Here is a 13,355-nt window from a genome sequence, read left to right as displayed (position 1 = left end):
TGACCGCGAGAGTGACAGGCAACACCCACAAAGTTTGAACAAAAGGTTTTTATTGAAGAGTGCACACGGCAAGGTCATTTTTAAAGAGAACCAGCTTGCATTTTTACATCTAACATAAGGTTTTATAGACAGTTCTGTCACGTTACTGATTATTTATTTAAACAACCCACCCCTTCTACTAATTACTAGAAACCAAAACTTCTATTATATGGGGTTTTTTTGTTAAGACTAATTGATCTATGTGAGTAATAATGCCTTAACAATTACTAATGAGCAGGAATGTCGGGGAGTTAGGAATAGGCACAGAACAGAAACAGGGAGTAATTCACAGAAGTCTGGGAGTCTGGACGCCTGGCTCCTTATCAGTTTTTTAAATGAACTGTTTTCAGAACAGCAGAAGTATTATTATGCCAGGAATCCCATTTCTTTCTTATTTTATTATTTCCTAACCTTTTGAGCAACATACTGCTTCTTCAGTACTTTTTCACTCAAAGATTGCCCAGAGACCTCTGCTAGCCTGACTTCAGTCAGGTTGGCATAACTGGCTTTATGCTATATTTTCAGTTAGGCCTAACAGGGTCTAAATTAGCTGTTACCACTCAAGAGAGAGATTTTGGAGTCACTGTGGATAGTTCTGTGGAAACATCCACTGAATCTGCAGCAGCAGTCCAAAAAGCAAACGGAAAATTGGGAATCATTAGGAAAGGGATAGACAATAAAACAGAAAATATCATATTGCCGCTATATAAATCCATGGTATGTCCACATCTTGAATACTGCATGCAGATCTGGTTGCCTCATCTCAAAACGATACATTGGAATTGGAAAAGGTTCAGAGAAGATCAGCAAAAACGATGAAGGATATGAAACAGCTTCCGTGTGAGGCGAGATTAATAAGACTGAGGCTATGGCTACACTCAGCAGCTTTTAGCAACACGACTGTGCCACTACAGCCGTGCTGCTGACAGGCGCACGGTGTAGCTGCTGTTTGTTGGCAGGAGAGAAGTGCCAGAGTAGACAAAGCCTGAGACTGTTCAGCTTGGAGAAGAGACGACTAAGGGGGGGATATGGTAGAGGTCTATAAAATCATGACTTGTGTGGTGAAAGTAAATAAGGAAGTGTTATTTCCTCCTCATAACACAAGAACTAGGGGTCACCCAGTGAAATGAATAGGCAGCAGGGTTAAAACAAACAAAAGAAAGTATTTCTTCACACAACACACAGTCAACGTGTGGAACCCCTTGCCCAAGGATGTTGTGAAGGCCAAGTCACTTAACAGGGTTCAAAAAAGAACTAGAGAAGTGCATGGAGGACAGGTCCATCAGTGGCTATTAGCCAGGATGGACAGGGATGGTGTCTCTAGCTTCTGTTTGCCAGAAGCTGGGAATGGGCGACAGAGGATGGATCACTTGATGTTTCCCTGTTGTGTTCATTCCCTCTGGGGCACCTGGCATTGGCCACTGTCAGAAGACAGGATACCGGGCTAGATGGGCCTTTGGTCTGACCCAGTCTGGCCATCTTATGTTCTATGTTCCCCTGTTACTGACTGCCGCCCTCTCCTTGTTGCAGAAACAGACAGAAGCCGAGAGGCAGAAGATTGTCTGGGAGTGGAAGGAGCTGCGAGGGTTTCTGGAGGAGCAGGAGCAGTGGGCTGCTGTCCCGACTGGAAGGAGCTAGAGAGAGCCATTGTCCAGAGAAGGGATGAGGGCATCTGCAGCCTGTCCTGGGAGATTTCCCTGCTCAGCGAGAGGGGAGGAGAGAAGGGGCAGCAGCCGCTGAGCCAACCCTGCAGGTCAGGCTGTCATTGCAGGGATCATACGCAGTGTTCTATAGGCACTTCTGAGCCCTGGACCCCAAAGCACTTTACAGAGTGGGGTCAGGGGCATTATCGCTCTGGACAAATGGGGAAAGTGAGGCAGAGGAAGCAGAGGCCCAGGTCACACAGTGAGTCTGGCAGCGCGCCAGGGATGGGTCCTGGGAGTCCTGGATGCTGCAGCCCCAAGACCTTCTCTCCTGGAAATGTCTGTCTGCATCTGCACTTGGAGGGTGAAATCCCCTCCCCCACATGCTGAGATCCCGAGCCAGGCCTAAGCCCCCTCACGGCAGGTTAATGGGTTTAGTGGGGCCAGGGGCCTTCTGGGTCTCTCAGCACTGAGGAAGGAATTTGATTCTCAATGCAGAGAAATATCTTCTGCCTGTAAAGTGCCTGGGAGAAGATTCGCAGTGGTGACTGCCCGCAGGGATTGCTGGGCTGCGTAGGGAAAGTCCCTGGGGGGGGGGCAGCTGCTCTGGAATGTAAACCTGAAATTCCCTACTGCCCGAGGCTTCAGTAGTGACCCCTGCAGAGCAGGAGGCTCCCCACCCAGGGACACTCCCCCTGACGGCCTCCTCTTTCTCTCCCTCTTTAGGGGTGCTGGGAGCACTGGGGCAGGTAAGTCCTGGCTCCATTTCACTCCCTCTCATGGGCCGCTAGGTTTGATAACTGCACTGAATAGGAAGCTGCCCCCTGCCCTTGAGCGTGTGATTCTGTCTCCCCTAGTGGCTGACTCAGGTAGGAGAAGCCGGTTACTGTCTGATCGCTCATGAGGTCACAGCAGGGCTGCTAGAGCCAGGGCCGATGGGACAGACCAGGCCTGTCTCCTGGACTGATGTGGCCATGTCACCTATTCCGAGGGTGCAGAATCTCAGCTTTGGCATTTGTTAAAGTGAATTGCTGGCCCTCAGCACCTCCCCAGTGTAAACGGAGACAGTGTTGCCTTGCTGGGGCTGCCAGCAGCCTGAAGCCGTAGCTCTGAGAGCATGAACTCTCTTGTCCCCTGTTAATGTCATGGGGGTGTCAAGTGAAATGGCAGGAGTGTTTCCTGGCTGATCACTCGAGCAGATGGAATGGGGAGGGGGCGGGAGTGAAGCCTTTGTGCGGTGGGAATAGGGGGTTGCTGTAGGGAGGGAAGAACAGAGGAGAGACACGAGGACAAGGAAGCGAGAAAGAAATGGAGAAAGGAGGGTGGGAAAGGAAGGGAAACACAGGGAAGAACCAGCAGGGCCCTACGGGGTGTCCAGGAGGGGGCTGTTTTCCTCCTGAGTGACACTGAGTGTGACAGACAAAGACTTGGCAAAATACTAAGAAGTAAATTTTTATTTCCCATCCAAAGGGCAGATTCCCCCCTTGTTCTTTGTACGTGGGTGTCCCATGGAGAGCAGTGGGTGTTCTGGTGTGAATGGAGCAGGGCACAGAATCCTAACCAGAATCCTGATGCCCTGGGCCATTGGCCGTAACGGACAGGGCAATCTGGCCCTCTCTGCCCAATGAGCTGGATGCCCCAGGGTTACTGCTTCAGCTGAAGGGTTCAGGGGTTCTGGCATTAAAGGGCCCACGTTCATTCCCTGCTGGAGCCCTGGGCTCTGTCTGTGGCCACTGTCACATGTAGGACCTGCCTACTCTTTGGTCTATGTCTCCTCTCTTTCCACGTAATCCCCGTGCCGGTGCCCCTTGTCACTGCAGTAAACCAGCGTAGGGGGTGACTCTGCCCCCCACAGAGCGTCCCTGAGAAAGCTCCTGAACAATGTCTCCATTCCTTGCTCTAGTGTCTCCCCACTTTCCATCTGTCTGGGGAGCACAGGGCTGAGGTGACTCACCCTGACATTGACTCTCTCAGGCTACAAAGCTCAGATCCAGGTTTTGTGAAGTTTGGGGTTGCTGGGCTCAGGGGATCAGGCCTATTTCTCACCCCTCCTTTCCCCAGCAGGGAGAACGGGACGTTTCAGAAGCCAGAGCCTTCATTTGCGGAGCTGGAGAAGAGACTCAGCGATTTCTCTCTGAAAAGTGCCATGCTGCAGGAGGTGCTGCTGGGATTCAAAGGTGAGTTGGAGTCTGGGGGTGGCGTCTCCTCTGGGGAAGATGGATCTCTGAGTCACCCCATCTCCTTCAGTGTCACAGAGCCTGAAATGACCCTTATTTCCCTGACACTGCTCCAGCTCTTCATCCTATTAAATATATTTCGATGAGAAAAAAGTCAACAAAATACTGCTGTCTGCACATCCAGGGTAACGTGTAGAACAACTGGATAAGACAATCTGCCTCAGAGAGAACTTGACGTCTCTAACAATAACTTTGCACTGGAGGAGGAGTATAAATGTGAATCTCCAGGTTTGTTTAGACGTGGAAGTGTGACGGTGGTTAAGTCAGATCAAGAGGAATGTGCATGATAACCCCACCCACTATCCATGGCCCATTTCTACTCAAGAATAGCTGTCTTTTTACATCCAGAAAGTGGACTCAAGCCAGCTTAACTCCATGGCAACACAGTGATGAGACCCAGGTAGATTTTATCTCAACGTAGCTCGTTGAAGACACCTCCCATCACCCCACCTGGGGTTACAGACATTCTTGGTAGAAGGACACACGCTCCCGTGACTCGCAGGACAAGGAGTTGATAGAAAGGATCACAGGATCCACCGAAAGATGGGCGAGCTTCAAAATGGGCAACTCATGTGGGAGCTGAAAGACCTCAATGTGCAAAAGATGCAAACAGCCTTAACACTCACTACCTGGAACTGCCAAAAGAATTAAAGAAAACATCTTCTGACAGCTCTAGAGAAGTTTTTATGTAGTTTATCTCCTTTACGGATTCTCTGTGTTTAGAAAGGCCTTAGCTATGAGTGAAGCTTTTCCCCACTCGCAGCACATAGGGTCTCTGCCCGGTGTGGATTCTGAATGTGTAATAAGGGTTGAGTTTCGAGAGAGCTTTTCCCGCACTCACTGCTTCATAGGTCTCTCCCCGTGTGGACTCTCTGGTGAGAGATAAGGGAGAGAGTGAGTGACGTTTCCCGCACTCACTGATTCATAGGGTCTCTTCCTGTGTGGACCCTCTATGCATAGTAAGGTTTGAGCTCCAGAGAAGCTTTTCCTACACTCACAACACTCATAGGTGGCGCTCTCCTGTGGCGATTGTCTGATAGAGGTAAGGGAGGAGAACTGAGTGAAACGTTTCCCACACTCATGCATTCATAGGTCTCTCGCCTGTGTGGATCCGATGGTATAGTAGGTTTGAGCTCCGAGAGAAGCTTTTCCCACACTCGCAGCATTCGTAAGGTCGCTCTCCCGAGTGCATTGTCTGATGAGAGATAAGGGCTGATCTCTGAGTGAAGCTCAGCCACAGTTGCAGCATTTGTAGGTCGCTCTCCCGTGTGGATTCTCTGATGAAGTTAAGGGTATATCTCTGAGTGAACTTTTCCCGCACTCACAGCATCATAATCTCTCTCCTCTGTGTATTTGCGATGCCTACTAAGGGCAGAGGTACGATTGAAGCTTTCCCACACTTACAGCATTCATAGGGTCTCTCTTTCGTGTGGATTATCTCATGTCGAATAAGGACTGAACGGATTGAATTTTTCCCACACTCACTACATGTATTCTCTCGCTTTCCGTGAGGATTTTCTCGGGACTAGTTTCCTTGAGTCCCTGTGAGTTCTCTGACAATTAATGGTTTCATCCACTCTCTCCTCTAGGGGTTTCCTGCTCTCTCTCTGGTCTGTGGCAACCTTCATCAGCTGTTCCCTGATTACGGGGGATGGACACGCTCCCTTTGGATCTTCGCAGTAATTCCTCATGCGCTTCGGCAGCTCAGCATGCCTCCTGTGAGGATTCTGCTCCTCGCTTCCCTCACACCCCATCACCTGCTAGAAGAGAGGAGAAATCTCGAAGGGGTGGAGGCAGAGGAGAGCAAACCCAAGTAAGTGCTGGAGAGACAGAAAATAAAATCAGGGACTGAATCCCCAAACTCATCTCCATAGGGATTGTGGAGGGGATCAATTCTGCTCCACACCCAGACGCCTTAGGGTGGGCATATGGTGCCCCACCCAAGGGGATGCCAGGCACAGGTTTGGATTCCCATCTGACCTGCTGCCGAGAGGCTCGCTGGGCTGATGAAAGCGGCACAGGGAGACAGATAAGCAGCTGCGTGGGAGTTGGAGAGACCTGAGCTGCAGGGGGCGATGGAGACCAGCCGTCAGACCAGGTGACTGCTCCAGAGCAGAGGGGCCCTCCTCCGCCCTGCTCCACACACACGTCCTTCACACACTCCCATCAACATACACACACTCTCTTCATATCCTCCCCGCAACACACACACCAGGGCTCCCTGCATCCAGGTCACTTCCCACCTGCTCTCCTGCCCTCCCCTTACACAGTCTGCAGGGAAAGGACCTGGGTTCAGGAAGCCCTGACGTCGTCCTTGCTCCCCTCCCAGCCCCCAGGGCTGCTGGGAGTGGAGTCCCAGTCCATGGGGAGCGAGCGCAATGGCAGCTGCTTTGTGCATCTAGGTCAGTTCCCCACTTGGTGCAGAGGATGCAAGGGTAGGGCAAAGGGGCACAGTGGCAGGGTTGGGGCTTAGGAAGGGCAGGGTTTGCGGTGTGAAGGGGGTATGCACCACGCAGGGGACAGGGTGCAGGAGGAAGCGCAGGGGTATGAGTGAAGGGGGCACAGTCCTGGGATTAGGGCACATGAGGGAGGGAAGGGTTGGGGTGAAAGGGCACAGTGCAGGGCTTAGGGCAGAGGAGGGCAGGTGTTGGGAGGGACTGAAGGGGCAGAAGGGACGGGAATCCTTACCCGCAAGGTCACATTCTCATAGTTCTCCTGCATGACGTCTCTGTAAAGGGCTCTCGAGTGGGGTCCAGCAGAGCCCCCCTCTTCCCTGCTGAAATACACAGCCACCTCCTCGAAGGTCACCAGCCCCTGAAGAGCGAAGAGTCCAACACTCAGCACCTGCTGCCCCACTCACAACCCCACTATTCATGGGGGAAAGCAGCCAATCAAATGGAAGCTCCGAGATACTAATCTACTCAAGATATTTAGACCGAAGCAGATTGTGAAGAACTTCAAAAGATCTCACAAAACTAGATGAAAGGCAACAAAATGGCAATGAAATGTAATGTGGATAAATGTAAAATAATGAACATTGGGAAAAATAACCCCAACTATACTACAATACGATGGGGGCTAATTTAGCTACAACAAGTCAGGAAAAAGAATCTTGGCGTCATCGTGGACAGTTCTCTGAATGTTCCACGCAGTGTGCAGAAGCGCTCAAAAAAGGCAAACAGGATATTAGGAATCATTAAAAGGGCTAGAGAATAAGACAGAGAAACATATTATTGCCCTTATATAAATCCATGGTACGCCCACATCGCGAATACTGTGTACAGATGTGGTCTCCTCCCTCAAAAAGATATTCTAGTACAGAAAAAGGTTCAGAAAAGGGCAACTAAATGATTAGGGGTTTGGAGAGGGTCCCATACGAGGAAAGATTAAAGAGGCTAGGCCTCTTCAGCTGGAAAAGAGGAGACTAAAGGGGATATGATAACCGTTTATTTAATCATGAGTGATGTGGAGAAATGGATAAGAAAAGTTATTTACTTATTCCCAATACAAGAACTAGGTCACCAAATGAAATTAATAGGCAGCAGGTTTTAAACAATAAAAAGAAATTCTTCTTCCACACAGCGCACAGTCAACTTGTGGAACTCCTTCCTGAGAAGTTGTGAAGGCTATAACAATGTGTAAAAGGGAACTGGATAAATTCCAGGTGGCTAAGTCCAGAAAGGCTGTTAGCCAGGGACAAGGTAGCCAGAAGGGTAAGGTAAAGAATGGTGGCGAAGATAAGAATAGTATCCCTAGCTCTCTCATCAGAGGATGAGATGGTATGCAGGAGAAGATCACTGTCGTTGTCTGTTTAGCTTTCACTCCCTTCGGGCACTGTTCATTGGCCCACTTCGGGTAGACAGAGGTTGATGGACTTTGTCTCCGGGACGCCCTTTTTTAGGAAGAATACGGTTCGCAATCCTGCCCCCATGCTGAGACCACCATGGGACCCACGGCTGACAAGAGACCAAGAGGACCTTGTCTCTGCCTGCAGATCCATCACACACCTACTAGGCAGAGGCTATACAGCCCATCGGTAGAACCCAACACCCTCCCAACGCCAGCGCTGGATGTGAGGGCCGGCCATCATTCCACTACACCTCCCTGGAGTGTGCCCCTTTTCCATGTCACACAGCCCTGGCACAGCGCTGAGGGTTCACCTGGATATCGCGTCAGTTTTTCCCAGCCTGCCCAGGGGTTGGTTTCTCTAGTTCACGTTTCCCAAATAGCGAATTCTCCCCAACATCCAAGTTTGTTCTAGATCTACCCACTTTAATACAGTCCAGCAGGTTGTCTCACTCTGTCCCCCTCCTTTCCCAGCGCGCTGTATTCCTGCACCCTCCCAGCCCTACTCCCCAGCATTGCACTCTTCCGTATTTCGGCCTCCTCCCTCAGCGGAACCACCAGCAAACCCCCCAATATCTCCTACCTGAGCATGGCTACCACTGCACCGAGAAGGAGCCCAGAGGCACGGAGGGAATCCTCCTTGCCTGCACACCTCCCTCCCAGCCCCCCGTCCCGGCTGCTCCAGCACCTTTCCTCTGCCCCGCACCCCCCCCCAGCTTGATCATCTGTGTAATTGTTGCCCCGGCTATCCCCAAACGAGAGTTAGTGATTGCAACTTGCGAGGTCCTGGATCCGGCTGCCTTGGCGTGTGGGGACAGGGGTCATTCTTCCCCAAGAGGGTTGGAAAGGCCAGGAAGGGCAAGTGCCCTATTGGAGATCCCAGCCCCAGGTTATCTAGCGTCCCAGACGCTTCTTTCCCTCCATTACCAACTCTTCACTTCTTCCAACCATCAGTTGCCATGTCTTCCCCTCGTGCTAGCCCTTCCTGATGGTGCAGAGCCTTTAGCCAGTAGTGTTGTCAGGACTCAACTTCTGTGACGTCCTCAGGGCACTTTCTCCGCTCTCTTGGGTGACCATGCCACAGGGGCCCACACAAATCTACATTGCTTAGTTGGCTTCAGCCCCAAGGGTGGGTCAGGCGCCGGATTCAGCCCCATGGTGCGGAGCTTAAGCATTCTGCCCTGGGCTGGCTCATGAGTTCTATAGCTGGCGCCTTCATTGGCCCCCGCCCTGACCTCTGTGCCTCACGGGCCAGGTACCCCTGAGCTGAGAATCCACTGCTATACCCCACGAATCACCAGCAATGTTCAGGTTGCTCCAGTCATAATGTTAATATCAGGGTGGAAGAACCTCTGAGTGGATATTGCGATCCAACCCCCGCTGCAAGCGGGACATCCATCAAGCTAATCATCCAGCTCAGGCATTTGTCAAGCCTTGACTGTCCCAATAGGACCAGTCACTTACATGAGGCAATTAATTTAGATTCTCACACAGACGAATACTGTAGCCTTAGTCTTAATACCTGATATTCAAGATATTTAAAGAATAGAGAGGTCTGTTTACAAGTTAAATCTGGTATCCTATAGATGCAGACAATTAAGTCTTAAATTTCAAGAAGGAGTAAGTAGCCTTCTCTATTAATAAGCAACGTCCTATATCTTCCTTAGACTAACCACGCTAACGCTGGAGATCTCTTGCTATATGCTTAGAATTTGCCCGCGTCCAGCAGAGACAAGAAATTCAATTCCTTCTGTATGCGGGTTTCTTCATTCCCCTCCTGGACCATTGTGCTCTGATGCTTCAAATCAGTATGGAGTTCAAGGACACAACGAAGTCTTTTGTCATCTTTAACATCCCGTATAGTTCTATCTGGTGCTATGAACTTTCCTCACCGGTGGGCTGTATGCATTCGATGCAGTACAGCACTTTCACCTATAAAGTCTCTCCTCTGTGCTGATGATTTAGCAGTGCACCAGGTGCTCACATGCAACTAGTCAGAGTATTAACCAGCTAGCACTCAACAATTTCAATAAGGTTAAACACCTTCTTATATCCTTAACACTACACATGTGAGTCAGATCTGATTCCAGCTATGCATTGCCCTGTTCAATGAGGATTATGGGCATTTGCACGACTACACTCCTCTGCCAGTGCACAGGAGATATGGCGAGGGATTGTGTCTTAGCCTTCTGTTTGCACAGAAGTGGAATGTCGGGTGTGGGGTGGATCATTGATGGTACCTGTTCTGTTCATTCCCTCTGAAGCACCTGCATTCCCTGATAGCATGGCACCATTGGTCTAGATGCATGTGGCAGCTCTGAGGTTCTATATCTTGTTCACCGTCTGTAGTCAGGGTATCTAGCATTTGACTACCTGGGAGCCACAAGAAAGAACAAGTGTGAGCAGAAGACCCAGTCTCAGAGTCCCGCATCGGGTCACGCTTCCCGTAAGTATCCTTAGGCCAGCATGAAAGGGGCACTGCCAGCGAGACTGTGTAAAGGCTTGAGCATCACACAGCTTTGTAAACCTGAGAGGAGCTGCCTTGGGGAACAGTGACAGGAGATCCCCAGAGTGATTCCTTTATTTGCTTTCTCTGCCTTGGTTCATGATTACTAGAACTGGAAGGGACCTCGGTCATTCTAGGCCGTCCCTCATCAGCAGGCCTCAGTATTACTAGACACATCCCTGCAGGTGTTGTGTCCAGCCTGCTCATTATAGCCCATGTGATGGGATTCACACCCTCCACTAACCATTATCCAGTGCTTAAACCACTCTATGTTCAGGGAGCTTTTTTCCCTAATCTCATCCTAACCGCCACTTGTGTCATTTAAATCATATGTTTCCTCTGTCCTATCTCAGAGGTACGAAGAACCAATTTTCTCTGGCTCTATAGTAACAACCTTTGTCTTGAAACTGTATCGTGTCCCCTCTAGCTTCTCCCGACTAAACAAACCGTTTTTTTCAATTTCCCTCAGTAGCCATGTTTTTTGGACCTTTAATCATTTTGTTGCTCTTCTCTGGACTTCTCCGTTTTCCACACTCTTTCCTGAAGTTCTCCCCCCAGACTGGGACACACTACTCCGTTGACCTAATCCGTGCGTGGTAGAGTGGAAAATTACTTCTCTTCGTGCTTGCTTTCAATACTCTGCTAAATAATCTCCAGAATTATACTTAACTGTTGGCAAAAAGCTTACTCTGTTCACTCATAGTTCTGCTTGTGATCCATCATGTCCCAGATCCCTTTCCACAGCACTCTCTTCCTAGCATTTATTCCCTTTGTAGATTTCCTTTCCTACGCGGTTGTACTTGCATTGTCCTTATATGAATTTCACCTATTTACTTCAACCTTTCTCATTTGTCAGATGATTTTGGATTCACTTCTATCTCCAAGTACTTCCTTGCAACCCCTCCCAGCTTGGTATCGCCCGCAAACTTGATAAGTGTAACAGAGAGACTCTGCTGCTGGGAGAGTTTCACCATGTGTCAGAGGGTTACACCCTGGTAGGAGGGGGCTAGGCCTGTACTGGGATAAGGTCACTCTGTGCTTCCCACTGTGGCAGAACTTAGAATGTCCATTAGCAGGGAAAATGCTGAGGGGAATCGACATGTGGAAAGGAGAGAAACCCTGTCTGAATTCTCTCACATTGCCCTTCTCCCCCTGGCAGGCTACAGATTAATGTCCATGTTTTGCTCCAGATCGTCCCATCCTCCCAGGGGGAAGGAAATGGCTGCCATGGAGCTGGCTCAGGTAAGGGATTCTCAGGGAGCTGGTGGTGGGTTCTGCTTGGAGGGAGAGAAGAGTAAATGTATAGGAGGGTGGGAGCCAGTGATGAGCTGCCAAAATATTAACAACAGGTTCTCTCCTCCTCACCTGACAAGGGGGTCATGCCCCATCCAACCCCCCATGCTCCTTGACACGCCCCCCCGGGGACCCCGACCCATCTTCCCCTATTCTCTGTCCCCTGACTTCCCCCCACCACCTCATCCAACCCCTGCTCCTTCCTGACTGCCCCCTGGGACCGTTGCCCCCATTCAATCCCCTTGTTTCCTGCTCTCTGACCGCCTCAACCCCTATCCACCCTCCCCACAACCCACCGAACACCCCCTCCCTGCCCTCTTACCACACTGCCTGGGGCCAGTGTGCCGGGACCGTGACTGGCGCCGCAGGACCCGACTCCCCGAGCCGGACTGGAGCCGCTCGGCCAGGACCAGTGCTGCAGGGCCTGAGCTGGACCGGGTCGGAACCGCTCGGTCGGGACCAGCCTGAGCCAGGGGTGCTTGGCCAGGACCCAGCTGGGGCGCTCGGCGGGGGCCAGGGGGAGCCACTCAGGTGGAGCCGGACTGAGCCCCGCGCACCATTTCCCGCCCCCCGGCCCAGCTTACCTGTCTGCTGCTTGTTTCAGGCTTCCCGCGAACATTTGATTCGCGAGAAGCAGGGGAGGGGGAGGAGAAGGAGGGTGGAGCGTTCAGAGGAGAGCGGGAGGTGAGCTGGAGCTGGGGGCCGGGTGAACAGCTGCCCGAGCCTTTGTTAAATTTAAAAGCTTTTTTAGAACCAGTTGTCCTCGAGCAACCGGTTCTAAAAAGGCTTCTAAATTTAACAACTGGTTCATGCGACCCGGCTGGAGCTCACCACTGGTGGGAGAGGCTGTCGAGGTGGATTGGAGGCAGGAAATCGTTAGGTGAGAAAGGGAGGGACAGGATGTGACAACGAACCGTGGCTAGACTTCGTGATACTCTAGGTGTGGTGGGCGTTAGTCACCCGGGGATGTAGTCTGGGAGTTCTGGGACCACTGTAGACCTTGTAACCCTCAGAGTGGATGTGCGGCCCTCTCACACTGCTTTCGGCTGGGGATCCGCACCCAGCGGTCTTCAGGGCCTTATTATGCCACCAACACGACAGAGTGGGTGCCTCGAGGCCGATAAAAGCTACCTGAGATGCGTACCTAAGCCACTCAAGGAGAGAGGCAAAGACAACAGCCCACTTTTTCCACAAAGGCCAGTCGAGCTTGTTAGCAAACAGATAAAGCAGATTACTTTGCAATAACCCAAAACTCACAAACCAAAGTCACTAACATACAGATGCGATGATTCTGAAATTTAGCAGTTTCTCATCTTCCTGACTGATATACAATGCAGATCCACCGGTTTCCATACGTCAAGCTAGAAATCCCTTTACCCTGGACCACACTTCCCCCAGTTCAGTCTTTGTTCCTACCCGGTATTTGCAGGAGTTCTCTTGTGTGGGGAATGAGGCCAAGAGATGATGTCACACCCCATCTTATGTGCCTTGTTTCACTATGGCAGGAACCCTTTGATTCTAACACAAGTTCCAGTCAGTTATGTTGGGAAATTATACAGGTAGCCAAAAATGAAGTTCATAAGGCACTTGATGATTCCATGTAGGTGCCGGTCACATGCCCTGAGTGCCCTGTTGAGATGCATTGTAGGCTGCCTGAATGTATCCTTAGAGTGTGAGACACGCTGACATCTCTACGACGGGGAGCTATAGTCTCATTCACGTCATTCGTCTTAGTTTTATGGGCCATATGTCAAGCACCAATGGTCAGGTGTTTCAAGTTGCATTCGCATT

At 50.7% G+C, this 13,355-nt stretch overlaps 6 protein-coding genes across 8 annotated transcripts in view; 4 read left to right on the top strand and 2 right to left on the bottom strand.

Annotated features, from left to right (window-relative positions):
* The window catches only part of LOC116832388 (uncharacterized), an 8,989-nt gene extending 7,312 nt beyond the window's left edge, over positions 1 to 1,677 (top strand). The window contains exon 5 of the mRNA XM_075070655.1: positions 1,570 to 1,677. Within this exon, the coding sequence (XP_074926756.1) occupies positions 1,570 to 1,677 (108 nt within the window). The remainder of the gene's footprint in view (positions 1 to 1,569) is intronic.
* The window catches only part of LOC116816556 (uncharacterized), a 568,924-nt gene that overhangs the window by 90,680 nt on the left and 464,889 nt on the right, over positions 1 to 13,355 (top strand). The window contains 1 exon segment of the mRNA XM_075070356.1: positions 11,431 to 11,513. Within this exon segment, the coding sequence (XP_074926457.1) occupies positions 11,431 to 11,513 (83 nt within the window).
* LOC116836048 (uncharacterized) overlaps positions 1 to 13,355 on the bottom strand; it is a 616,551-nt gene that overhangs the window by 230,892 nt on the left and 372,304 nt on the right. The window lies entirely within an intron of this gene.
* Positions 1 to 13,355, top strand: part of LOC116818371 (uncharacterized) — a 316,403-nt gene that overhangs the window by 15,145 nt on the left and 287,903 nt on the right. The window lies entirely within an intron of this gene.
* Positions 1 to 13,355, bottom strand: part of LOC142047422 (uncharacterized) — a 423,729-nt gene that overhangs the window by 159,422 nt on the left and 250,952 nt on the right. The window lies entirely within an intron of this gene.
* Positions 1 to 13,355, top strand: part of LOC142047430 (uncharacterized) — a 259,927-nt gene that overhangs the window by 46,563 nt on the left and 200,009 nt on the right. The window lies entirely within an intron of this gene.

This window comes from Chelonoidis abingdonii, chromosome 11 (genome assembly GCF_003597395.2).
Source record: "Chelonoidis abingdonii isolate Lonesome George chromosome 11, CheloAbing_2.0, whole genome shotgun sequence".
Lineage (NCBI taxonomy): Eukaryota > Metazoa > Chordata > Testudines > Testudinidae > Chelonoidis > Chelonoidis abingdonii.
This window is presented reverse-complemented; position numbering and strand designations above follow the sequence as displayed.